The following is a 25,473-nucleotide window of genomic DNA, read 5'->3' as shown; positions in this document are numbered from 1 at the left end:
CTCAATTGTGGTGATTGAATGTACATCAGAGGTTCCCTTTTAAAACTAATTTCTACTGTAGCCACATTGCAAATTTAAACAAAACCTTTGACGATTCCCCAAGTTGGGGAAACTCTTAATTTTTTTGTGGTTGCTGACACCTTAACAAACATAGCCCAGACGTGAAACATGGCTGAGACTTCAATGCAAAAGACAAATTTCAATAGGGCTTTGTGTCAGTAGACTTTATTCCCACAGCACCAAGCTCCTTCATGGAGGGCAAGATAACAGTGCAAAATGCTCTATGATTGCCGGGAAATGAAGCAAATGAAAATGTTCATATTTTAGAATGGGAACTTGATAACAGCTGAATGGAATATTAGATAGTTCTGAGTTCTGAATATGTTGATTGGTAATTTCACAATCAAGATAGCGTGACCATACATTTAGATAAAATGGAGTCACAGGCACTGCAAGGGATTAGTTGGCTCTTTGTGAAAATCACCAACTACTTAGGGCCAGCATAGTTCTCATATTTTGCTGAAACTAAAACCAGCAGGAAACTGGTAGGAAGACAGCCCAATGTCTGAAATGTCAATGCTGTTGTTCTGAATACCAATTGTAAATGGATCGTTTGTTGATGGTAGATTAAGAAATAATTAAAATCTCACCATGCTATCGCTGCTCTGCAACTTGATATCCAGATGAGAAAGAGCCGTAATAGTCCCACTTTCGGCTTTAATATTAACCCCTCGTGGGGCATCCATGGTGAGAGACCGAGTTGGCGATTCAAGCCTGAAAGAAACCAGAAGGAAGATCTCAGCATCTTAATAAATTGTGGTTTTATTTATTGCATTTATTTATAATTTATAAGCCTGTCCATCATAATACAACAACAACAACAACAACAACATGATGCAAAGCAGGTCAACACCATATTGTAAAATCAATTACCGTAAGGCAATTTTAAATATAAACTTTTAAAAAACATTTCAAACAGAATGCAGCAGATGAAACAACCAGCAACAGGCCACAATAGCTTCACATTATCCAAAAGCCTAAGTAAAAAAGAGGTGTTGATGATGGCTATTTTAGTGCAAGTGATACCGATTTAATGGGGTATTGACTTCCAAGTGAGAGTTTAGAATTCTAGCCTGGCAGCTGATTCTTTCTAGAAGTTACTGTTAGCCAGCAAGACAATGTTCCATGATGTGGTGGTGGCCTGTGCCAGATTCCTGGTGTAGTTGTGGCAGCTGAATCATCTCTACTGCCTGAATAGTCCTAGGACTGTAGCAGTGTGTGTGTGTGACATGCCTTTTTTAAGAAGCTAAACTTGAGTAGCATAACTCAACGACCTGGGTCACAGGCTCTGTAGAGTAGCTAGTTACCTGGATATATTTAGAAAGTTGTTCCTCTGTGAGCAGATTGCCCCACTATGTTCACAAGGTAAAAAAGGTTTTGACAATAAGGAACAGAGCTTAGGGGAGTGAAAATACAACCATCTTTAAAAGATAGGCTTTTGTCTGCAACTTCAGTAACTATTTCCCACGCCACATAAATCCAATACATTATCTTTGACATGAATCAACGCAAGGATAGAAAAGTGGAAAGCCAATGAGTGGGTGGGATTCCCCTGAGGTTTTGCAGTATTGCAGCAAAAGTGTGGGCTTGCTGCAATGAGCTTGTTCCATTAAGGCCAAGGCAGCTAACCCTGGAGAAGCTGAGAGAGATGGAGGCACACAATGTCTTTCAGGGAGCTCCCTTACAGACAGCTCCTGCTAAAGACGCTACTCCCTCAAATCAGGGCTAGCAAACCTCAGGCCTAGGGGCCAAAACTGGTGCTCAAGGTGCATCTATTTGGCTTTAGTTGCCAGTGGATGACTCATGTCAGGAATTGGATAGGGGGAGAGTTGGTTCTGCTGTAAAACATGTTGTACAGATTGAATAAGCTTTGAGAATTAAAACCCCTGTAAAGAGAAGCCACAAAATTAATTCTCACTTTGTAAACCTTAAACTCAAGTGAAGCCAAGAAACAAATTATGATACACAAGAGCCTTGAAAACCAGTACAGTGGCACCTCGGGTTACATACGCTTCAGGTTACATACGCTTCAGGTTACATACTCCACTAACCCAGAAATAGTGCTTCAGGTTAAGTACTTTGCTTCAGGATGAGAACAGAAATTGTGCTCCGGCGGCGCAGCAGCAGCAGCAGGAGGCCCCATTAGCTAAAGTGGTGCTTCAGGTTAAGAACAGTTTCAGGTTAAGAATGGACCTCCGGAACTAATTAAGTACTTAACCCGAGGTACCACTGTAGTGCCACAAGGTGGCAGCAAAGGACAATAGTCAGTTTGACATCAACTTAGAATCATAGAATTGTGGCGCTGGAAGGGACACAGAGGGTCATCTAGCCCAACTTTCTGCAATGCAGGAATCAATAGGAAGTGCATCACTTCTGAATGCAAACAAGTATTCACAATCCAGCCAAATATAGGCACCACTAGTACTGGAATGTAGCCCGAAAGCAAAGGAAGCACCAAAACTAAAAATGCATGTGTGTGGTCAGTACCACGATGGGAAAATGTTTGGAAGACTGTTACGTATGTCACACTGAGCCCCATACTGGAAGAAAGGCAGGGAATAAACTTATTTTGCTTGGCACTCTGCTTCTGGTTTTTAAGGGCAAAAGCTATGCCTGTAGGGAAAATTGTTCTGTGATTCATCTAGTCCATGGGTACACAAACTAAGGCCTGGGGGCCGGATCCGGCCCAATTGCCTTCTAAATCCGCCCCGCAGACAGTCCGGGAATCAGCCTGTTTTTACATGAGTAGAACGTGCCTTTTTATTTAAAATGCATCTCTGGGTTAATTGTAGGTCATAGGAATTTGTTCATTTTTTTTCTTTTCCAAAATATAGTCCGGCCCCCACAAGGTCCGAGGGACAGTGGACTGGCCCCCTGCTGAAAAAGTTTGCTGACCCCTTATCTAGTCAAAACATTTGACATCCTTTCCTCAAATTTTTGTCTCTTTCATTATAACCAAAGTATTTGTTTTGTTTCGCACAATTTTTTCATCATTGTACCCGTGCCCCCATTCACCTTGTTCATTTCTTTGAGAGCCTTTCAGCACAGTCTTAGCACAGCTACTACTTCATGGCCCTGGAACCTAGTTTACAAGGCAAACAGCTTGAGGTGGCTCGTGCAAGTGAGCCAAGCCACATCTGGAAAGAGAAGGGGGGGGAGGGAAACCCCAGAATCTCTGCTGCTTTAAACATGAGAAAAATCCTTTTCTAGATGTGGTGAGCAGTCGGATTCTGGCAGCTACCGAAAGCCATTCGCCTAAACGTGGGGGAATGTAACCGGGTGCATTTCCTCACCAGCAAACAAAACTGCAGAGCAGACACGGCAATTGAGAAGGACAGAAGCAAACTTGCTTCTTCATGCTGCTGCTTCTTGCCATAGGGAATTTATGTAACAGCCCAGCCTAGTTCAGATCTGGATCTGGACATTGTGTGGGCAGCCTGCAGCTCTGAGACACACATTCCATTGTGTTTCTGGCTAGCATGACCAGCCTGTGGGTGGGTGGGTGTCTAAGCAGTTGGTTTGCATTTCAGGCCTCTTCAAACTGGGCAGCTCTTACATGAGCTTATTTTCCATGCTTGGAAATTGTTTTACAGCTTCTACTTTTTGAGACAACATGTTTTTGCTGAACAAGTGCATTATGTACCTTTAAACAGGCATCTCAGCTCCAGGGGTTTCTGGAGGAGATGTATTATGTAGATCAGGCATAGGCAAACTCGGCCCTCCAGATGTTTTGGGACTACAACTCCCATCATCCCTAGCTAACAGGACCAATGGTCAGGGATGATGGGAATTGTAGTCTCAAAACATCTGGAGGGCCGAGTTTGCCTATGCCTGACCTAGATCCATTTCAAGCTGCCTTCAGGCCTGGTTGTGGAACAAAGATGGCTTTGGTTTGCCTTGGTGGATGACTTACGCCAGGATTTGGATTGTGTGTCCTTGTTGGTGCTGTTGGACATCTCTGTGGCTTTTGATGCAATCAACCATAGTATCCTTCTGGGCCATCTTGGCTTGGAGGCACTGTTTTACAGAGTGGGTCTGATCCTTCCTGGAAGGATGAACCCAGAAAGTGGTGCTGGAGGTGGGGAACGACCCCTGTTTGACACTTGGGCAATTGGCCTGCAGGGTCCCTCGGGGTTCTGCTCTGTCTCCCTTGCTAACGAACATTTACATGAAACCACTGGGAGAGGTTGTCCAGAGTTTCTGGGTTTGGATGCTGATGACATCCAGTACTATTTCTCTTTCCCACCTAAATCCAAAGCAGCGGTCTCAATTCTAAACCAGTGTCTGTGTCACAATCTGGTTCACAGGCGATTGAAGTCCCAGCTGAGGACGTCAGGACCGGGGACAAGATGGCGGGGTGGGAGCAGGAATGGGGGTCCAGAAAGCAGGAGTCAGGAAGCCAAGAGTCTGAGGGCCAGAGAGCAGGGAGTCAAGAAGCCAAGGGTCCGAGGGTCAGGAAGCAAGGAGTCACAAAGTCAGGGCTCCACGGATCAAGAAGCAGGGAGTTAAGAAGCCAAGGTTCAAGGATCAGGAACCAAGAAGCCAAGCGCAGCAAGGCAGGAAGCGTGTTGCTGTGGCAAAGAGCTGAAGGGAAATGCTGACCTTATATCCCTTCCCAGCTTTTACCACCAGGTGCTGTGAGTTACCAATTGGCCTCACCTGTGAGGCTGCACCTTGCCTCTTCAGAACAAACTTAGGAAGGCCCCAGTCCTGCAAAGTCCTATTGGTCACAGGGCCTGACTCCTGCATGCACACCTGACTGTCATCACCCATGGATAGGAAACAGCCACTGAAAAGGCCTTGTTGGGACAACGCTAACTGGGGAGAACCCAGAGTTGACTCCAAGAAGAATGTAGGGCCAGAGATGGATGATATTCAGGGAACTGCTCCTTTACGTACTTGGGTTACTAGCTTCAGAGAAAACCCGGTTTTAACTCTGCAAGAGCAGCTTAATATGGTCATGTTTGTGGCTTTCGCGTAAAACTAATTCCATTCCATGGACAGAGCTATCACATCAGATTCCCCCTCTGTTACATGAAGCTGTAGTTAATACACCTATACAGATCAATTCTTTTTATTTGTCATTTTGACATACTGTGCATATGGCCATGCAGGGCCTGATAATACATAAGAGGTTATTTGCTTTTGAGACAAATCCTTACCTCAGCTCTTTCGCGTTGTCAAGACCTCTAACACCTTTAATGAGCGGTGTTTCTATAGAATGTTCACAAAGAGCTCCTTCTGGCCCTGGAAGAGAGGAAACAAACCAGTTGTGGCTGTTAGGTGTCAGAGGGAAGAGACAGCTCCCCTTTCCTGTTACAAGGGGGGAAACAAACTACGGTAGGAGATCCTTATAATGGTCTCACAAAACACCAGGTTCACTGACCTTCGTGGAATGTGTGTACAAATTCAAGCCTTAAGGGAAGGCATTTTCAGACTGCATATGGTCTTGGAAACCTCTGATACTTGCTTCACATGTCATAAGGCGTTTCTGTTCAAAGTGTTTACAGGTTGTAAATTGCGATGATCCTATGATCCTTTGTCCTACGTAGATTTGGTATACAGGTAAATAGCGTTTCTGTGCGCTCTGGCTTCAGTCACAGTCCTCTGTGTGCCAGAAGTGGTTTAGTTATGCTGGCCACATGACCCAAAAAACTGTCTGTGGACAAACGCCGGCTCCCTCGGCCTGAAGCAAGATGAGCGCCGCACCCCATAGTCGCCTTTGACTGGACTTAACCATCCAGGGATCCTTTTCCTTTACTTCCCTAAACATGTGTTGGAAGCTTCTACTTACTGGTGCTTTGACCGTATGCGGAGCTTCTGAGTATATGAGCAACAGAGGAAGTTGCCTACCAATTTTTTCACAGCCCTACTTACACACCCCAGTGACTGAACTTGAGACCTTTTGCATGCAAAGCTATGGCCCATCTGCTAAGAGTGCAAGGGGGACAACTCCCTCTTTATTTGCAGCCCCACAAGATAACCCATAAACAATTTCCAAGGGCCCTCCAACCCCCAAGTAGTTTTTCTTGGGGGAGGGGGCTGCAGAGGGAAGGAGGAGGACGGGGAAATCCCATTCTGTGTTGCATTGAGGGAAGGTTCCAAGCAATCAAAAACTCATTTGTAGGATTGTGAGATGTTAGGATCTTACACGGATGTCATGTTATGTCGAAGCCGATGTGGCCTGAGGGTGGGTTGTTAACATAAGAAGATGTGGTGTTTATATCATAAGGATATATGCTAATATAATCATTTTGCTTATTTCATGTAGATTCTACCTCTAATTAAATGGTTACTGTTTACATTTTTTTGCATTTCATTTTCCTCTGACCTCAGTGCTTACCGTTCCTCCTGCCTCCCCTCCCTTTGTATATATACCTGAAACTACATGCATCTGATGGACTCTCATCCAGAAAAGCTTGTGCTATTTGTTAGCTGCCACAATAATCTTTCTTGTTTTTGCTAGAACAAGATTGTTAGTCAACTTGCATCATTTTCCTATGAGCATCAGCTTATTGAAATTTAATCAAGAGACTGTCATCTTTATTCTACCAACAAATTAATAAAACTGAAATAAGTGCTTTCATTTAACAGCGTGGGTGAAATTTTGAAGATGATATTTTGTCTCCATCAACTAAAGTTGGGGCCAGCAGTAAACAAAATACCAAAGAAAGTGAAACCTATGATTAATGAATGACTGTTTTCTACAGCGGTGAGTTTGTTTTGTTTTTAGAAGAACGTCTTCTTAGAGGATGTTTTTGAGCTGTTCCTTACACTTGCATGCAAACCTGTGACTCGAAGTCTGTCTGTACCGATGGCAACTTCATCTTCATCCACTGTAAACAGAGGCTTTCCATCCAGATTCATGGACTTGATCTGAAATTCCTGACCATCAAATTGTACCATGTCTGGACCTAAGAAGCACACAAGAATTACTAGTATTTTTAACAGAACCATTATCATTTGCTTTTTCTTAAGTTGAATTTATGAGCTGCCAATGATACAATATATTGTGACACACCACCCCTATCTCTGAGCAGGTGTTATAGATTCCAGGGGTACCAGGAGCACTTTAACCCAGGATCTGTTTCCTGTGGGACAATAAGGCACAGCAGAGACTGTGGTGTCTTTAGGATATATGGTTCATTTACACACATATATAACTTGAAGCCTACAATGCAGGGGTCCACAGCATTCCTACCCCAAGAACACTGGTATTGTCTTTTAAATGAAATCCTGTGTTCAGGGAGGGAGGAAGCCCACCCATTTGCAAATGGGATTTGCACTCTCATCCTCTGACTTGCTAACAGCTCATTACCCCAAAGGAAATTAAGTTCAATAAACACCTGATTCATGTTGATTCCCCAACATTAAGGAAGGGTCACAATTTAAGATATCTGCCTGACTTAATTAGTTTTCATATATGCTAATAACAGAGGCTTATAAGTGGGTCCACCACTCTTCCCGGTTCTAACGTACCAATTCTAATTAAATTCTAACATTTATTAAACCTAAACATTGAACACCCATAGATCTATAACAATATGTTTATAAAGTTTAGGGCATTGGGACTGCAATCCTATTCCTTCTTACCTGGGTATAAGCCCTACTAAACACAGTGGGACTCATGTCTGAATAGAGATGTATAAGATTTCACTGTAGATTATGGTCCCAGTTTCCAGCTTTCATTAGGAGAAAAAGTAGAATTTTCCTAATGAAATAAAAAGGAAAAATACTTTGGGGCTGAGCTAGGTGGAACACACTATGCAAAAATGTGCACATGTGACTCTGCTGTGAAAAGTGGAGAAGAATGGATATAGTGTAGAACTGAATCACCCCTTAGAATTACAGGTTGCATATGATCCTATGCATCTTTTCTCGCAAGAAAATCCCACTGTGTTCAATTTTTCCTATTCCCTGTGTATAAAACTGCATGCTTAATTTCTAACTAGTCCATATCTAATCCACATCAGTGTAGCATGCTTATCACGTAAATTGTTGTACAAATTGGACACTGGTATCCTCTCTAGGGCTAAACAGCTTGGGGAAGATCTGCAAAGGAGGAGACAAAGATTAAAGCAATCAGCTCAGGTTTTCTTTTCCCGTATTTGCAGGTCCTGCAGTTTTGTGTTCCCTGATAGGAAGTGTCAGATCTCCTTCCAAGGGGGAAGACAGAGGCCTGATGTTGGATGCCAACACACCCCAACCAGGAAAGAATTTATGTCAGTTCATGAATCCCCCCTCCCATTTTGTAAGGGGTGTGGGAAACCTAATGCTCTTTTTTTATATAGAATATTTATTAAAGTTTCCAGTATTAATACAATAATACAATAAAAATCAAAAAGAAAAAAGAAAAAATAACAAAAATACAAAAAATAAAAATGATTAAAAACACATAAAATATCATTACTTATTTTTCATTTACTTATTTCCCAGACCTCCTCATACCTCCCTTTTTTGTATTCCAATTCAAATTGTTAGTTCAGCAAATCCTTATCAATAAATTTAAGCCTACTTCTAAACCTTTTTTTCCATATTCTCTTAAGGCATTACACTTAGTTTCTATCCGACATCATTCTAACATTCATTAATTTTGCAGTATTTCTGTAAATAGTCTTTAAATTTCTTCCAATCTTCTTCCGCCGACCCTTCTCCCTGGTCTCGGATTCTGCCAGTCATTTCTGCCAATCCCATATAGTCCATCACCTTCATCTGCCATTCTTCCAGAGTGGGTAAATCCTGTGTCTTCCAGTATTTTGCGATGAGTATTCTTGCTGCTGTTGTAGCATACATAAAAAACGTTCTATCCTTCTTTGACACCAATTGGCCGACCATGCCCAGGAGAAAGGCCTCTGGTTTCTTCAGGAAGGTATATTTAAATACCTTTTTCATTTCATTATAAATCATTTCCCAGAAAGCCTTAATCCTTGGGCACGTCCACCAAAGATGAAAGAATGTACCTTCATTTTCTTTACATTTCCAGCATTTATTATCGGGCAAATGGTAAATTTTTGCAAGCTTGACTGGGGTCATGTACCACCTGTAAATCGTTTTCATAATATTCTCTCTTAAGGCATTACATGCCGTAAACTTCATACCTGTGGTCCATAACTGTTCCCAGTCAGCAAACATAATGTCATGTCCAACATTAGGGAAACCTAATGCTCTACCCCTTATATCTGGATGTGGCTATTCAATTGCATTTGGTGCTCTCTCACTCTTGCTCCTTTTGGACAGCAGCCCTACTTGAGTTGACTGTCCAAGACCATTTGTATGGCCTCTGGATAGACATGGGATCACCACAATGAATGTGCATATTCAAAACCTTCAAAATGCAAACTGAAGAAACGTAGCTTAAACCTACCCACACTTAATCTGCCTGTGACGTTCCCATCTGGATTGCGTGCATTTAGAGTCACGTTATGAGTGGATTGCAAAAGCAGAGGTGAGTCCTAGTGTAAGGGGTGAGGGGAAAGAGATGCAAATTTAGAAAACTTTCAGATATTCACCACAGGAAAAGCTAAACATCTTAATGCCTCCAGTGCTCTCAAGTAGCCTATGATAGCCTTGGTAAATGAGTAACTTCTTACTCATGGGTAACTGAGCAGGCCCTGCTTGCCTCAGCCCTGTTCAAAAGCATTCAAACCATTCCTGAATATACCTGTCAGGGGTGCCAACTTGAATAAAATATTGTGGGGGCCCGGGTAAGCCCCGCCCCACATAATCAATCACATGACACAGTGAACACACACCATTTGAATGGGAATGCTCATCAACTTTGCAGGAGCCCAGCGTCCTCAAATATTTTATTGTGGGGGGGGGGGGGAGAGTCAATGCTCCCACAGACCCTAGGAGTTGGCTCCTATGATACCTGTCTCTTTTTATTTCCCTCCATTTCCCCAGTCCTTCACTTCTGACACCCCCCGCCCCCAAGAATCATAGGAAGTGTAGTTTACTTCTCACAGAACAACAATTCCTAGAGCCCTTAACAAACTACGGATCCCAGGATTCTTTGAGGGGGTGCACTTTAAATGTACACAGCCTCTTAGACAAGCTAAATACAATAATGAGCTATCACTTCCTTCATCCTAAGGTCCAAGACAGGGTCACTCTTGACCTTATCTCTGGTTTCAGCACCTTCTGATGTGACTGGGTGTATTGAAAAATGAGTCCAGACTGACAACAGCTCCCTCTCTAGACCCACAATGCATTGCTGACTTAAGTCTTGTAGATGATAATTTATGACATGTACCCATTGTGAATTTTCAGGCGACCTGTTGATGACCTGACTTACAGCCCAAATCTAAGCATATTTACTTAGAAAGCCTCGCTCAACTTAGTGGGATTTAAGCCCGAATGTGTGTGCGAGCAGAATATTGCAGACTTGCTTACCTTTCTAGAGTGAACTTCTTTGGCATATAAAGGATATAAAAATTCTGACTCCCGTTCTAGCCAAAGTCCTTCACTTTGAACATAAAGGTATCCCATTCCAATCTGTAATGACAAAAGACTCCAAGCTTTTAGATGCACTGCATTTCTTACTCAAGTGATTTTAAAATTCTCACCAGAGTATCATGCCCGCCTTCTTCAAACAGTGGATAAAAATGCACAAGAGGAACCCTGACCAGATGAGAAAAGAGGGGAAAGATTACGACAACATTACGACAAGACAGCATCAGGGGTGTGGGGGTGTGGGAACAACCACAATAGGCACTTCCTTATAGTGGTGTTCAGTAGAGATGTAAACTTTCCAGAAATTTTGAAGCCATGAAAAATAAGTTCGACCCCCTAATTTCTTTTTTGTGGGGAGGAAACAGACATTTCTGTGGAAATGAGAAAATCTGCAATACTTCTTTTGTTAGCACCCTTAACGGATCAGAAGTCGCTTTATTACCTTAGGGACATCAATTGCATTATGTACAATTTGGTTTGCCATGAAATTATCAGTTTAAAAGTGCAGTTTATTCAGACAATAGTTACACATGCAAAAAAAGATGATGAAGGACTCTTACTGGAGAAAACCACATCACTTTAAGAATCCAAATGGTCAGAGCGAGATCCACAACTAGGATGATGATTAGGAGGAGGACGAAGAGATAAAGGCAACGCTTCCTCCAACCGTAGATGCCAACGTTGTAGACATATTGTGTTTCTGGTCTCTGTAGGTTAGTACCTGGTGTTGTTGTAGTATACTGTTCGCGTACCATCTGCTAGAGAAGAAAAATAATCATTAGAAAATCATTAAAATGTTTTGGACTGCAATGCATAACCAGTTACTTAGCTACATTAATTGATTTTAAAAATTGCCCCTAATGAACTGGAAAGCAATTAAGAAGGAAAAACCCACAACATTATTTGCAGATGGCAAGCATCTTTTAAAAGAAGCACTCTGCCTTTTAGGAGAAAATACCTCTTCTGAGATGATGTCTGCTATGACAATGCATGCATCATTAAAAAATACAAAAAGTTAATTGATGGAATAACCGAGAATGATATGATTAAGAAGGTTTACTTTAATCAGGTCTAAAATTATGCTTGCTTTGTCCCGTCCACACCCCCCCCCCCCGGTAAAATGCAAGTTGCTTTAACTGCTGGCTGTAAATTTTAGAAATGACAGCCTTTGGTCTTTTTCAGGGGTCAGCAAACTTTTTCAGCACGGGGCCAGTCCACTGTCCCTCAGACCTTGTGGGGGGCCGGACTATTTTTTTTGGGGGGGGGGGAGAACAAATTCCTATGCCCCACAAATAACCCAGAGATGCATTTTAAATCAAAGGGCACGTTCTACTCGTGTAAAAACAAGCTGATTCCCGGACCATCCCGGATTTAGAAGGCAATTGGGCCAGATCCGGCCCCTGGGCCTTAGTGTGTCTACCCATGGTCTTTTTTTTTCTAGATTATGAGATATTGCCTATGGTTTCAATAAGAGAGTCTAGGTCTAAATTGCGCATATCCTCAACTCTGTACTGTTCAAACTTGGGGCTGAACAGGCAAAGGACAAGATGACAGAGCCCTATACTGTGTACAGAAGCTGACCAGGCTGACAGCTGAACCTTACTTCAGCAATGGCAATGGGACAACATTCTCCACCACACCTGAGGGAAGCAGGCTAGCTTTTAGGGGTACATAGCAGGTTATATGGGGCACACAGCTCTGTCCTCTAGTCTCTCCCTGCTGCTTACTTAATCTGCCTAATGGGTGGGCTGGCAATGCCCAAAATGCTGACAGCTGAAGGCAGGTGTGGGAACCTCTGACCCAGGGACCAATACTGGTCCACCAGGAGGTCAAATTTGGGCTGGAATGCCAAACCACACATACCTGCCCATCAGCTGGGTGATTTCAGCTGATGGATAGCAGAGTGGTGGTCAATCCTGTTGGGTGCTGCTTTGCCAGCACGTTCCCACCCCTCAGGTCAATGTTCACATGAAGGAGGGAACAACCAACTTAGTCTCCTGATATCATGATGTCAGATGACTGACAGGTGGGTGACCTCATTCCCTGTCAATGTGGGGTGGGGAGAGATACATATTTGGTTCACTAGGAGACCAATTGAAATTAATGAATTATGACTGATTTGGACCCACTAATATCAATTTGCCTACTCTTAGTTTCTATGCGCTGCTCTGGTTTGCCAGAAGTGGCTTAGTCATGCTGGCCACATGACCTGGAAGCTGTATGCCGGCTCCCTCGGCCAGTAAAGCGAGATGAGCACCGCAACCCCAGAGTCGTCTGCAACTAGACCTAATGGTCAGGGGTCCCTTTACCTTTACCCTTAGTAGAACTTAGATGGATGCAACCCATAAATCAGATGAATTCCTTCCCTGATTCTTTATACATTCAGAAATATGTAATTTATAGGATTTGGTTTTATTTATGGATATATTGATGCTATCATGCACATCCTATTTAAAGTGAATAGGAATGGTAGAAGAATATGGAGACACTCTACCCCACGACTGGAATAAGGAATCTGCAAAACCAATGTAACATGATGTGTAGCATTGAGCTGCAACAACTATTGTTAGTTCAAAGATTCAACGACTCCTATGGCTGAACCTTTATTTTACAACCATGCCGCTATAAAAAACTGAGCTGAAAATTAATGGCAGTCTAGAGACATGTAGAACTCCTATCTTTAGACATTTACATTCCAGCATGAATTTTGCTTAACATACATGCTTTGAAAGCATGGGCTTTCTTGGATTATAATCAAAATGAACGAGACTCATAGAATTGTAGAGTTGGAAGGGATCCTTTGAGGGTCATCAAGTCCAACCCCCTGCAATGGAGGAATCTCAGCTAGGTCATGCATGGCAGATGGCCATCCAACCTCTACTTAAAACTCCCCAAGGAAGCTAAGTTTGTGTAGTTTAAAACTTGGAAATTGAACAACTAATGATTAAAAGTAAATTTCTAGAGTCTGCGAAGTCAGTAGACTTGACAACGTGTTTATTTAATGACACACTGAGAAAATAGCCAGGCACATTGCTGGTTAATAATAGCCACAGCAGCTGCTACACAGTTTGAATTAACAACAGTAGAACTTCACTACTTACAGTGTGTCCAGAGAGCAAGGAAATAGGCTTTTTAAAGCAAATGTTCAAAAGTTTTGGGGGCAGGGGGAGGAAGAGGTAATTCAATTTGGTGGCTAATAAAGAAAACCACTACTTCCAGCTTCTTTTCATTGCTCATTAAGAAGATTCTCCCTTTCGTTTTCCATTCATTAACCTGTAGATTACTGTTCATTCATTAACCTGTAGCCATTCAGCCATCACAACCGGCATGGAAAGCATAAAAGGACCCAGCAGTCAGGAAGCTAGGCAAGAACTTCACTCTCTCTCTTTAAAAGGAAAAGAGCAACAAGAAGTACTCCTCTCAGATGCAACCAAGTCCGGTGCCAAGCAGTGACTAAACCATAAGAAGAGACTACCCACCCAACAAGAGAACTTTCTGGGTTAACGCAGTCTGTAACATGAAGCGTATGTAACCCAAGGTACCACTGTATACCACTGGATTGCAAGAGAACCTCTGAACAGTTTACATAAAAACCACCCATATAGAAGGTACAGAAATCCCAGCTTTCCCCACGCTCTTAGTCTCATGCCCAACTATTCAAATAACAATCACCAACCAATTTTACAACATAAAGATGATTCCTACTGTGTAATACCTGCTGTTAAATGTTAGCACTGTAAGTTTGCACTGCCTCTGTGCTAGCACAACAATAAAGGAGGAAGAATACTTGCTTTCAGAATACTGCCAATTTAATGTGAAATATTTACGCACAACCATGCTGTTTCATAGTACTCTTTGAGATGCTACTCTTTTCAGTCATCTAAAAGAAAGCCATGCCTTTGAGCCCTGGCCACTTTGCATAATGGCCACCTTTTGGAGGGGATCAAGTGCCCACAGCTGTTTCTGGTCCCTCTGGTGCACCATCTCCATCTGTACTTGTGGCACCAGTCCAGTTTCTAGCGATGCACATACAAAGTGCATGGATTGTGGGGATGATTTTTTGTGTGTGTATGTATAGATGGAAGCAGGGCAATGCGTCCAAGTGTGCATAAGAAGTGAACAACACGCTAGGTGAGTGGGTGGGGCAATGTGTCTGCTCACTCCCATCCATGCATCAGGGCTGTCAGACAGGCAGGCACATATCATGCAAACTAGCCTATTGTCATCTACAGTAGGAGCCTTGAGAAGCCCTAAATACAGATGAGGAACTCCTTGTGTTAATATACGTAAGTTGAAAACAGCTGCAGACTGCTCACCGCAGGGATCGCGCAAGACATGAAAGGGTTTTCCAAGGCTCCTGAGCTAAGGATTTAGCGCAAGGAGTGTTGCAATCAGTTAACATCACCACCACAATGCTATTTGTGGTGTCACTCAGAAGAAGAAACAACAACTTTTCACCACTACAGAACTCAATCAATATGGACCGGATGTAATCCTTGTGAGAATTTCCCCGAGAGAAACTCATCGGCAAACAAGCGCTGAGTCTTCCAAACCCATATTTGAATTTCTAGTAAATATTTATGAGGCTCAACAACAAAGTGAGTATGAGTGCATTCCTAAGTGGGATGTGGAGGGGTACGAAGCGGTAAATAGCAGCTTTCAAAGCCCTGCTGGCTCCTGGCAAGTCAGAGTAGGAGGCTGGCATAGCAGGGGTTTCCGCGTTGCCGTGCATCTCTTTTTCCTTTTCTTCTCTTCCATTCCAATAACGCGGAGAACTGTTATACTAGCTTCAGGCTGCCACAGAGGGAAGGTCTGATCCTGAGACCTCTTCTTCAAGGAATAAAGGGGTCATGGATCCAGCAAGTCCTCTGTCCCAACCCTGCTCCACCTACAGAATGCCCAGTTTTGGGGCCTACCCCCAGCCATAACTGTGGAGATATCCACAAGCACTTGGGACATGCCCCTTCTCTGAAAAAAGCTCTTATATTCTGGCAGAGGCATGGTTTTGCAAAGGGTTTCCTTGTGCCACTGCCCCAATCTTCTACCTGTGGCTCCTTTTAGCAAAGGGGGAGGGGGGGAGACAACAGGGGATGCACATCAGATCTTGTTTGGTCTTGGTGAGCAATCTGGCTGCTGAATTCTCCACCAGCTGAAGCTTCCAAACTGTCTTCAGAGGCAGCCCTATGTACAACACATTGCAGTAATCTAACCTACAGGTTACCAGAGCATAGATGAACAGTACTTACACTATCCCTGGCCAAATGGGGCACAGCTGGGCCACCAGCTGAAGCTGATGGAAGGAACTCCGTGCTACTGAGCGCACCTGAGTTTGCAATCCTATACTTGTTTATCTGCAAGTATGCCCCATTGAACTCAATGGGACTTAATTCTGAGTAGGCATCCTTAGGAATAGGCATTATATGATTGTGCTGTTACCGACTAAGCAACAATAAATTCCAGTAAAGCATATGGGGGTGCTAAATATCAGTTTTGCAGTGACAGTGCATTAATAATGTCTCATGGTGTTTCACTACATTGGAAATGCATTTCTACCTTTATCAGTGTTCCACAAAAGAGTGGGATGTGATTATTAAATGCCTCTCACAGGCTACTTTCAAATAAGAGGCTACAAACTACAATATATTACTGGAGCATGCTGTTCTCTGTTTAAGCAAGATAGGGCTATTTTAATTATTTAAAAGCCGGGAAGACAAACATTACCAAAAATAAAGAATTGCTCCCTAAGTAAAAATTAAGTACTTTAACTTGTCAGGATTTTTTCTTTTTCTAGAGCACAATTCTAGGACTTAGCTTACTGGTACAGTGGTGCAAAACTTTTCCTTGTGCAATGGAACTTCCTCCTCCTCCTCTTCTCCAGGCCCTTGCAGCCCTCCTGTCCTCCTCAAAATCTGCTCCACAGGGTTGGGGAACCCTCTGGCGCGGATTTGGGGGAAGCAAATGGAGAGAGACATTCCACTGTCCAACTGCTGGACATAATGTGTAATAAGCTTAACCCTACCAAAAAACCAGGGTCTGTGCTCACCTGATCTCCTGCAAATAGCTCAATGCACAAAAGCTAGCATGCAGAGAAGTAAACTGAAGCTGAATCTTGACCATACTATTTAGGAATTACCATGGTACCTCGGGTTAAGTACTTAATTCGATCCAGAGGTCCGTTCTTAACCCAAAACTGCTCTTAACCTGAAGCACCACTTTAGCTAATGGGGCCTCCTGCTGCTGCTGCGCTGCCGGAGCACGATTTCTGTTGTCATCCTGAAGCAAAGTTCTTAACCCAAGGTACTATTTCTGGGTTAGCGGAGTCTGTAACCTGAAGCGTATGTAACCCGAGGTACCACTGTACTGAACTAAAGGAGAACATGATCCTGTCTGGCTGCAGAAGCATGTTTAGCCCCACCTCCAGAGTCACAAAAATCCTGCATGAATACAAAAGGCTCCTTGCTTAAATGCCTGGGAGAATTTGTATGTCATTTGTGGAAACAGTTTAGGTCAGCGGAGCTCAGCTGTGGCTGATGCATCACATACAACAGAATGAACCTTACTGATACATATGTGTACATAATACCACTGGATTAAAAGAGCATAAAACTGAAGCACAAGATTTTATATTCACATCCATATGTGACAAGAACAAGTGAAATTCTGTTAAATAAAAATGATAATATTTTTCTTAGTAAGAAAATTATCCATGTAAAATTATCTATGTAGTTGCAGCCATTTGTTTTAGGGGTGGGGAGGATGTGGGCAGGGGAGACAGGAAAACTATCAGGCAAAATAAGCCAGAGTTTTCTTGGAGAGTGCAGAGACCATTCATCCTGTGTAAATCAGACTGTCCCCAAAAGAAAAGAGTAACATTAAAAAAAAACAACATATTGCTAATCTATAATGTAATTGAATGCAATGAAGAAAACTTGCTTTGCTAAGCTGAAGCTCTACCAATGTTTAAATCAGTAATGATATACAAAACATTAAACGTAAAGTTTGGTGCTTGAAGTTAAGATAACAGGCCCAAAAGGAAGATTAACAGAACTGCAAGCAGTGTAACAAGAAAAGGACACGTACAATTTAGTTACGGCTCATAACATATATACATCCAAGCATATGTAAAAGACTTACCTTAGAAGATTTTAAAGCAGTACGGTTTGCTGAACTAACTAGGATCAGACTCTCCCTGCCTTATAGAATGATTTTCTCCACTTGAATCTAGAGTGGAAGATATTCGAGGCGTGGCTGGACTTGTTTACATGGTTGGCCACATCTCACATTCCACTGCCTTTCACTGGCAACACAGGCAGGGCTAAAATTAATCTATGACAAACTAGCTAGTGCTGCACTAATGCTTCAACGAGAGGCGAAAAAACTTAAAATAATTATTATTTGCAGGGGAATTTACACAGGTTTCTTTGACTTCTGTTCATCCCACTGTTACTGAGAAGCTCAGATCAGCTGGAACCCTGCAGGTGCCCTGAAATTGTGTGTCTATTCTGGCTTGGCAAGAGCAGTGAGTGCAGCGCAATTGCAAAGTAACAAGGCTATATTGGTGTGATCCCAACTCAGAGCAGCAAGCGGTGCATGGGAGCGAGCAGTCACACGGACAACATAGTTGCAAGCAGCATTATTATTATTATTATTCAGAAGAACAGGGCAAGTCCAGGTGTCAAATGCTAGGTTAAAATAGGTGTGTCATCAAGCATATGGTGGCTAGGCGCATCTCCAGATTTTTTGCTATATCTAATGCAAGTATACACTCTTATTTGGCCATTAACGGTAAAGGTAAAGGGCCCCCTGACTGTTAGGTCCAGTCACGGACGACTCTGGGGTTGCGGTGCTCATCTCATTTTACTGGCCAAGAGAGCCGGCGTACAGCCACTTCTGGCGAACCAGAGCAGCACACGGAAACACCATTTACCTACCCACTGGAGCGGTACCTATTTATCTACTTGCACTTTGACATGCTTTCGAACTGCTAGGTTGGCAGGAGCAGGGACCGAGCAACGGGAGTTCACCCCGTCACAGGGATTCAAACCGCCGACCTTCTGATAGGCAAGCCCTAGGCCCTGTGGTTTAGACCACAGCACCACCTGCATCCCTTAGTTTTCTCTAATTGTTTCCTCCAGCAAGCTGGTAATTAGATTAAACACCCTTTTTGCATTCCACTCTTTCCTGAGTGGTCACTTGAGAAGGATGCTACGAGTGGCTTAGGAATCTTTTCATGACCATGCAGAAATTCTGCAGTGGAAAAACCGCATTGTGATGCCAGCAGATAGACCTGTGTCCTGCGTCTAGCCCTGTCCTTAACAAGATCACCCTTTGCATTAGAGTAGATGCCCGACAGGAAATCCCTTGCCTATAACTGGGCATTCCTCAAATCCCCAACCTCTTTGGCTTCATGGGTACAATGCTTGCTAGGCTTCTCCATGCTTTTCTTTTCCCCAAGGATGGCTGCAGGAGCTGAACTTCTTCAGCTTTAGCTAGATCCTTTCTCCATCTTTCCCATCTCCTTCTCTTAGTCATGTTTGCTGCTTTCTTTGGGTTTATTCAGGATCCTTGTGAGACGCATAAGCCAGAGTTTATTCCATTTTTGGAGCATTGTTAGAAGGATTTATAGAAAGCAGGGTGAATTCCTCCAGTGGATAAAAGAAAATAGCTATGTCCCTGTCCAGAAACACTTGGGGACAGATCCAGCTAAAGGCCACCTTTATTGGCCACCCCATCCACAACTGAACCAAAAGTTTCAGAAAACAGAGGCAGCTGGCTGACTCTTTGAGACTCAAATCACCAGACAAATTTTTATCAAGACTCAAGTCATGACTGTGCACCTGCAAGCTGAAACTCAGGAAATAACTTATCTCTTCCTTCAGGTAAGTTATTATTACCATCTCTTTCTGACCTCTATCTCTCATTTCCCCAGTCTCACGGTTTTTCAACCATTGTGTTATCCCAACTCGTTATTTGCACTGGAGCATGTTCCTCTTATGCATTTAAGCCTCCACTGCAGCCCTTTTGGTTCCCTAGTGCCCTCCCAGCCCCTTAAAGGCAAATCTCTCCTCTCCATCTATTTGTATCTCTACATCAGTAACTAAGCTTAAGGTCCAGGCATTGTGGATTTTGGGTAAAAACTAATCTTCTTTCTATTTTGCATTTTTGTCTTGGCACTTTAAGCCACAAAGCCATTTTACTTATGGTCCAAAATTTGGTGTGAATACAGTATTCAAGTAGAATAATGTGCGTGGCTCTTGCTATTTTCCCCATATCAACAAGACTTGTGTTGGCAGTATTAAATTAGGAGCAGCATAACACAAGAGCCTCTGTGGCGTGAACTGTGCCCAGATTAAAGACTCCCAAAGTGGTACTGTACTTCCATAAACATACATGTGGACATGTAGATAGAACACGAGCAGACCCATTAGCACTACACTGAAGGGAATCTAGCAGTTAACTACAGTCATACCTTGGGTTATGAACGCTGAGGGTTACTCATTTTCGGGTTGCGGACAGCACCGAACCCGGAAGTACTGGAATGGGTTACTTCCGGGTTTTGGCGCTCACACATGCGCAGAAGCGCAAAATGATGTCACACGCATGCACAGAAGTGCCGAATTGCGTCACACGCATGCGCAGATGCGACGCTTCAGGCTGCAAATGCTGTGGGTTGCAAACGTGCCTCCCGCACGGATCACATTCACAACCTGAGGTATGACTGTACCAGGAACCTCTAAGAACCCCCTATCTCTTGCTTGCTCCGATAAAAATATGCATGCTTTTTCCCCTATCCTTGGGAGGAGAGAGTTTCAAAGTCTGGGAATCCGCAAAGACAGAAAGAACTATGCATTATATACAACATATGGCTGCAACCTAAAATGGGACCCCCCCATGTTCATTTCTTGCCTCTCCCCTGGTAACATGCAGGATGACTAATCCCATGTGATGACATCATAATACTAGGCATTCCCTTGCACCACATCATTGGCTGCTGTTTGTGGAGCCTATGGGATTATATCAAAAAATGTGGCAAGGGAGCTTACATATTGAAATTTATCTAGATTTCCAAGCTTTTATATGATGTAATCCATATGGAAATGCCCACCCAGGATTGGCAGTGCTGGAGTGTTACAGAAAATCTCTCAAATAAATATAGAAGAAAAGGACAACTCAGTGCAGATATGCCATTATTTTTAGCAGCAGCCTTATGTCAAGCATAACATTCCTCTCTGAGAATGTCTGTGCACATGGTTTCATTATACAGACTTGGAAGTAGGAGGGATGCTGTGTGACAGCCATAATAAGCTACTTGCAGAAATTAAGATTTGGTGCAGAGAAAGAGGCAAATTTGAAGGTGGGTGTGTTGTTAAATATCTTGCACATTGTGTATTAGGGCTGGAGCTTCAGATTCTATGCTAAATTACGAACTATACAAATATTTATTTGTTGATAAATAAAAGAAGCTTTTAGGAGGCAAAACAGGCCATCTTCTCACCTCCTGAATGTCAGAACTCTGAACACATGACACCGTTGTCTTTTCACAATTGTTTTCAAGATTCAAGATTTGTTTGCTGGGGGCACATCCAGTCCTTCACTGTCAGGGAACTGCCATCAGTTCAGGAGGGAGAGAGGAAAAGCCAAATGGATTATAGAGAACCCCCAGGGATCGTGGGGAGCAGTTCCTCTTCAAGGGAGGAGAGTAAACACGCCTCCAGTGGAGAGGAGCTGCAGGAGTCGGAAGTGGCGAGGTGGTCCCAGGACTCCGTGCCTGGGAGAAGTGGGGAGAGGGGTCCTCTGCAACCCATGCCCTCCTTGCGCAGAAAGCATTCGCGCAGAGGCGCAGAATTGGCATCAAGGAGTTGCTTTGCTGGGGAAAGTTTAAGAACCGCCCACTCATGGATTCTGCCAGCGATTGAGTCAGCCACGGGAGAGTGGGGCTCCAGACAGATAAGGTTTAGTTTGGCAGCAAAAGCAAGGCTTCACAGCCAAGCAGGGAAATATTTGCTTGCTTACTCTCGAGCAACCCCTTGGAAACATTACATTCACTGTCTACAAACACCTGTCTAGAACCTGGGCTGCCTCTCCCGATTCAGATAGAACAAATACACAAGCTGTGTGTCTTCCACATATTGGTGACACTTCACTCCATTATTCCTGGTGACGGCTTCCAGTGGCTTTATATACAAAGCACTAAAATGGACTGCCTCTCTTGGAGATCAGCAGTATCTATTGTCAGGTATGGGGTTCGCCAGCATCACTCCGAGTATAATTTGCTCAGAGTATAGCATTGCCCAGAACACACGCAGCACAACAGAGATCCAAGTGCTGCTTCCAACCAGGCTGGAACTATTAATGCTCTGCACATAGTGGACACTAGCCATGCGCTCCCCATCCTGCACACCGTACACTCATCCATACACTGAACAGCTCGGGAGCACATTATCTCACTCCACAGTAGCCCTAAATTTTGTTTTTCATTAACGTTACACATTTGATGATGAAAACTGCTAATGTTTAAATGTGTGTGTGTGTAAGTGGGGAACGACAACATACCGTATTTTTCCCTCTATAACACGCAGATTTTTTCTCCTAAAAAGGAAGGGGAAATGTCTGTGCGTGTTATTGAGCGAATGTGTGGTCCCTGGAGCCAAATGGCTCGAGGGGAGGCAAAAAAAATCAGGCAAAAATCAAATCGCGCGTCTCGGAGAAGGGAAACCTGAAAAGACGAAGCGGCTGCTTCGGATCACATAGCATGTCCATGGCTACAGACTGCCTCCCAAAAATCACGCACCCACTGTTGCCTGGGGCTGCAATGGTGCAAAAATGTGGTTAAAAAGCATGGATCCACATGGATCCTCAGGATCTTTGCATTGGGTCACCCCAAATTCACCATCAGATCACATAGCATGTCCGTGGCTACAGCCTGCCCCCCAAAAATCACGCACCCACTGTTGCCTGGGGCTGCAATGGTGCAAAAACGTGGTTACAAAGCATGGATCCACAGGGATTCTCAGGATCTTTGCATTGGGTCACCCCAAATTCACCATCAGATCACATGTCTGTGGCCACAGCATGAAGCACAAAAATGATACATCCACTGTTTCATTCAGAATGTTTTCCCCCTTGTTTTCCTCCTCTAAAAACAATGTGCGTGTTATGGTCAGGTGCGTGTTATAGAGCAAAAAATACGGTAAACTTGGCGTGGGAACACTACCAAGCATAGCTCACTTCTCCCTAATAATCCCCCCTCCCCTATAATAATTCTGTGCTTCTTTTGCTGAAGCCTGGAACTACAAGACTAGTAGGATGAGATGAGGCTTCTTGCTAACAGTTCTAGATCATAAATTGAGGACTGGCACATTCCCAATTAAATATGAAAATCTGAGATACTTCTTTGCTTTCACTGCCACTGATCCTTTATCCACTTTAACATATAGGGTATATATGAATTATTATTATTTTTTACAACCCAGTAAATAATCAGGGAGACAGGATTAAGTGGTTAAACTTAACATATATACGGTACTTAAAATATTATTGGAAGTGAGAGCTGGACCATAAAGAAGGCTGATCGCCGAAGAATTGATGCTTTTGAATTAAGGTGTTGGAGGAGACTCTTGAGAGTCCCATGGACTGCAAGAAGATCAAACCTATCCATTCTTAAGGAAATTAGCCCTGAATGCTCACTGGAAGGACAGATCCTAAAGCTGAGGCTCCAATACTTTGGCCACCTCATGAGAAGAGAAGACTCCCTGGAAAAGACGCTGATGTTGGGAAAGATGGAGGGCACAAGGAGAAGGGGACGGCAGAGGACGAGATGGTTGGACAGTGTTCTTGAAGCTACCAGCGTGAGTTTGACCAAACTGTGGGAGGCAGTGGAAGACAGGAGTGCCTGGCGCACTCTGGTCCATGGGGTCACGAAGAGTCGGACATGACTAAACGACTAAACAACAACAAAATATTATTGCATTTTACAGAAGTGGTGTACCATGTAGGGGATTCACAAATAGTCCCCGCTACACACCAGCTGGGGTGAAGTCCTCTGGCACATTATAGAAAGCTGTGCCCACCTGCAATTGCCCCCTTAGCATCCAGATTTCCTTAGCAGAAGCAGCGCTGGCAGCCTAACCTAGAGGGAGAGTGAAATGACAGGGAGGTGCGGCTCTGAAGCAGACACATCCCACCCACCCCCACACCCGTGTAGTTTAAATAATCTGATTAAAATAAAAGGTTGCAGAAGTGAAATATTAGGTTAATATAAGTACAACAGATATAAAGTCTGAGGCTGGTTGGTTTTTTTAATTAGCTGAATGTTTTGCCTCTTGAGCTACAGTGACCTCTACTGGATTAAAACTTTGAATCACATGGAATGGTTTTATTGTCACTGGGCATAGTTCTAAATCCAACTGTTCTACGATAACGTTCAATGAAACCACCATTAAGAGCATTGGAAGCTGCAGTCCTATACCTACTTACCTGGGAGTAAGCACCACTGAACTCAATAAGGCTAACTTCTGAATAGGCACACTGTGAATCCCATTGATTTGAACAGAAGAGTTAATTTTACAACCATATTTTCTCAGATGATTTCATCAAGTGCTCACAAAAAATGGATATGAAAGATAAATTAATAAGAATGCACCAGTTTGCTATTGCTGATTAAAACTGCCTTTCATTGAGTGTTTCAGGCCTTTAATATGACAATGCATCTACGTGCTGTAGAATAGCCAGCTTTTTCTGATACAATTAAATGTTTCATTATAGATTGCTAAAAATATGGTGATAATTGCTCCCCTGCAATTCAGGTAACAATGGGGTGATTAATACATTGTTACGAAGCATTGAAAAATGCAACAGTAAGTTTAGGAAAAAATGAATTTCTGGGTAATTCCTGTTTTTGTTTTGAATGGCTTGAGGTTATATTCTGGCTAAATATCACCTACGAATAGAAACCATGCCAGTTTATGCCACCTACCTAAGGTAGATAATCTTTAAATTACTATTTGAAGCGTGTTCAGTAGAAGACTTTGTGGCAAAAATAAATTAAGTTTAGGACACATGCTAATTCCATGACTGTTTGAATGCAGATGTGAGTTCAATAGGACCCCACATTATTTTCTGGCACGGCTTGACTATTTTAGGCTAGTTTTATCAAGGCAAGTCTATCCTCCCACCACGATCTCTTTGCTCATGGGTTGCGACCCGATATTCAGCCCTACGCATAAGACATAGACAACGTGAGTTTGAAAACATGATTTAGAAAGAAGTGATGGATATGAGACAAGGCTGGAAAAGCATTTTTGAATGCAAGATATTTGCAGCTGAATATACCTAGTCTGTCCAAGAAAATGCTAGAGCTGGAATTAAATCGTAATCTGTGAGCATTGTGGATGGGTGAACAGTTCACATCTTGAACCAGGCAAACAAATATTTGATTGAAGACTCAGCCCTAAAAAGATGAAAGAGATGCTTATTAGGATATGTAAAGTAGTTCACTCAAAGCAAACCACTGAAATATATCCAGATCACCTGACAGGATCAAATCTTTATGACATGCTTGCATAGCAATAAATCTTAAGATTCTAATATATGAGAGCTGTGAGAATATGAAAATGGAAGGTTCAGATGCTTATAAAAGTAGTGCTTAAAAACAGCACCCCCTAAATTCAAAAATTCTGCAATGTCAGAACAGACATACCAGTGCTGATTTCAGCTAACTGCCCCAATGACATTTGATTTCATCTTGCTCTGGCAGTATGGGTGAGTTCCCACATGTCATTACTCAAAGGCTGCAACGTCCAGTGATTACTTCTAACCATTACATTCATGATTCAAATACCATGGGCACAGATTTCATTTTACCCAACTCTGGAGGACACTAAAAAAAACCACAGCAAATAAAATTACGAAATTCACTAAAATGCATGTTATAAAACACCCAAATCATATTCAGTTGATAAG

The 25,473-nt window shown here is 43.0% G+C and overlaps 1 protein-coding gene across 6 annotated transcripts in view; it reads right to left on the bottom strand.

Annotated features, from left to right (window-relative positions):
• The window catches only part of SGCG (sarcoglycan gamma), a 31,648-nt gene that overhangs the window by 4,907 nt on the left and 1,268 nt on the right, over window positions 1-25,473 (bottom strand). For 3 of the 6 annotated variants that reach the window (XM_053385903.1, XM_053385902.1, XM_053385897.1), the window contains exons 1-7: window positions 17,647-17,757; window positions 11,073-11,270; window positions 10,453-10,554; window positions 9,425-9,512; window positions 6,849-6,974; window positions 5,223-5,307; window positions 651-774 (exon numbers count right to left, since the gene is read on the bottom strand). In XM_053385903.1, the coding sequence (XP_053241878.1) occupies window positions 651-774; window positions 5,223-5,307; window positions 6,849-6,974; window positions 9,425-9,512; window positions 10,453-10,554; window positions 11,073-11,267 (720 nt within the window). In that variant the 5' untranslated portion in view covers window positions 11,268-11,270; window positions 17,647-17,757. Of the gene's footprint in view, window positions 1-650; window positions 775-5,222; window positions 5,308-6,848; window positions 6,975-9,424; window positions 9,513-10,452; window positions 10,555-11,072; window positions 11,271-17,646; window positions 17,762-24,843; window positions 24,962-25,473 lie in introns of those variants that run through there. The other 3 variants (XM_053385901.1, XM_053385900.1, XM_053385899.1) reach the window with 3 other exon arrangements.

The sequence above is a fragment of the Podarcis raffonei genome, chromosome 4, assembly GCF_027172205.1.
Source record: "Podarcis raffonei isolate rPodRaf1 chromosome 4, rPodRaf1.pri, whole genome shotgun sequence".
NCBI classification, from domain to species: Eukaryota; Metazoa; Chordata; class Lepidosauria; order Squamata; family Lacertidae; genus Podarcis; species Podarcis raffonei.
Note: the sequence above shows the minus strand (reverse complement) of the source record. Positions and strands in the feature narration are given on the sequence as shown.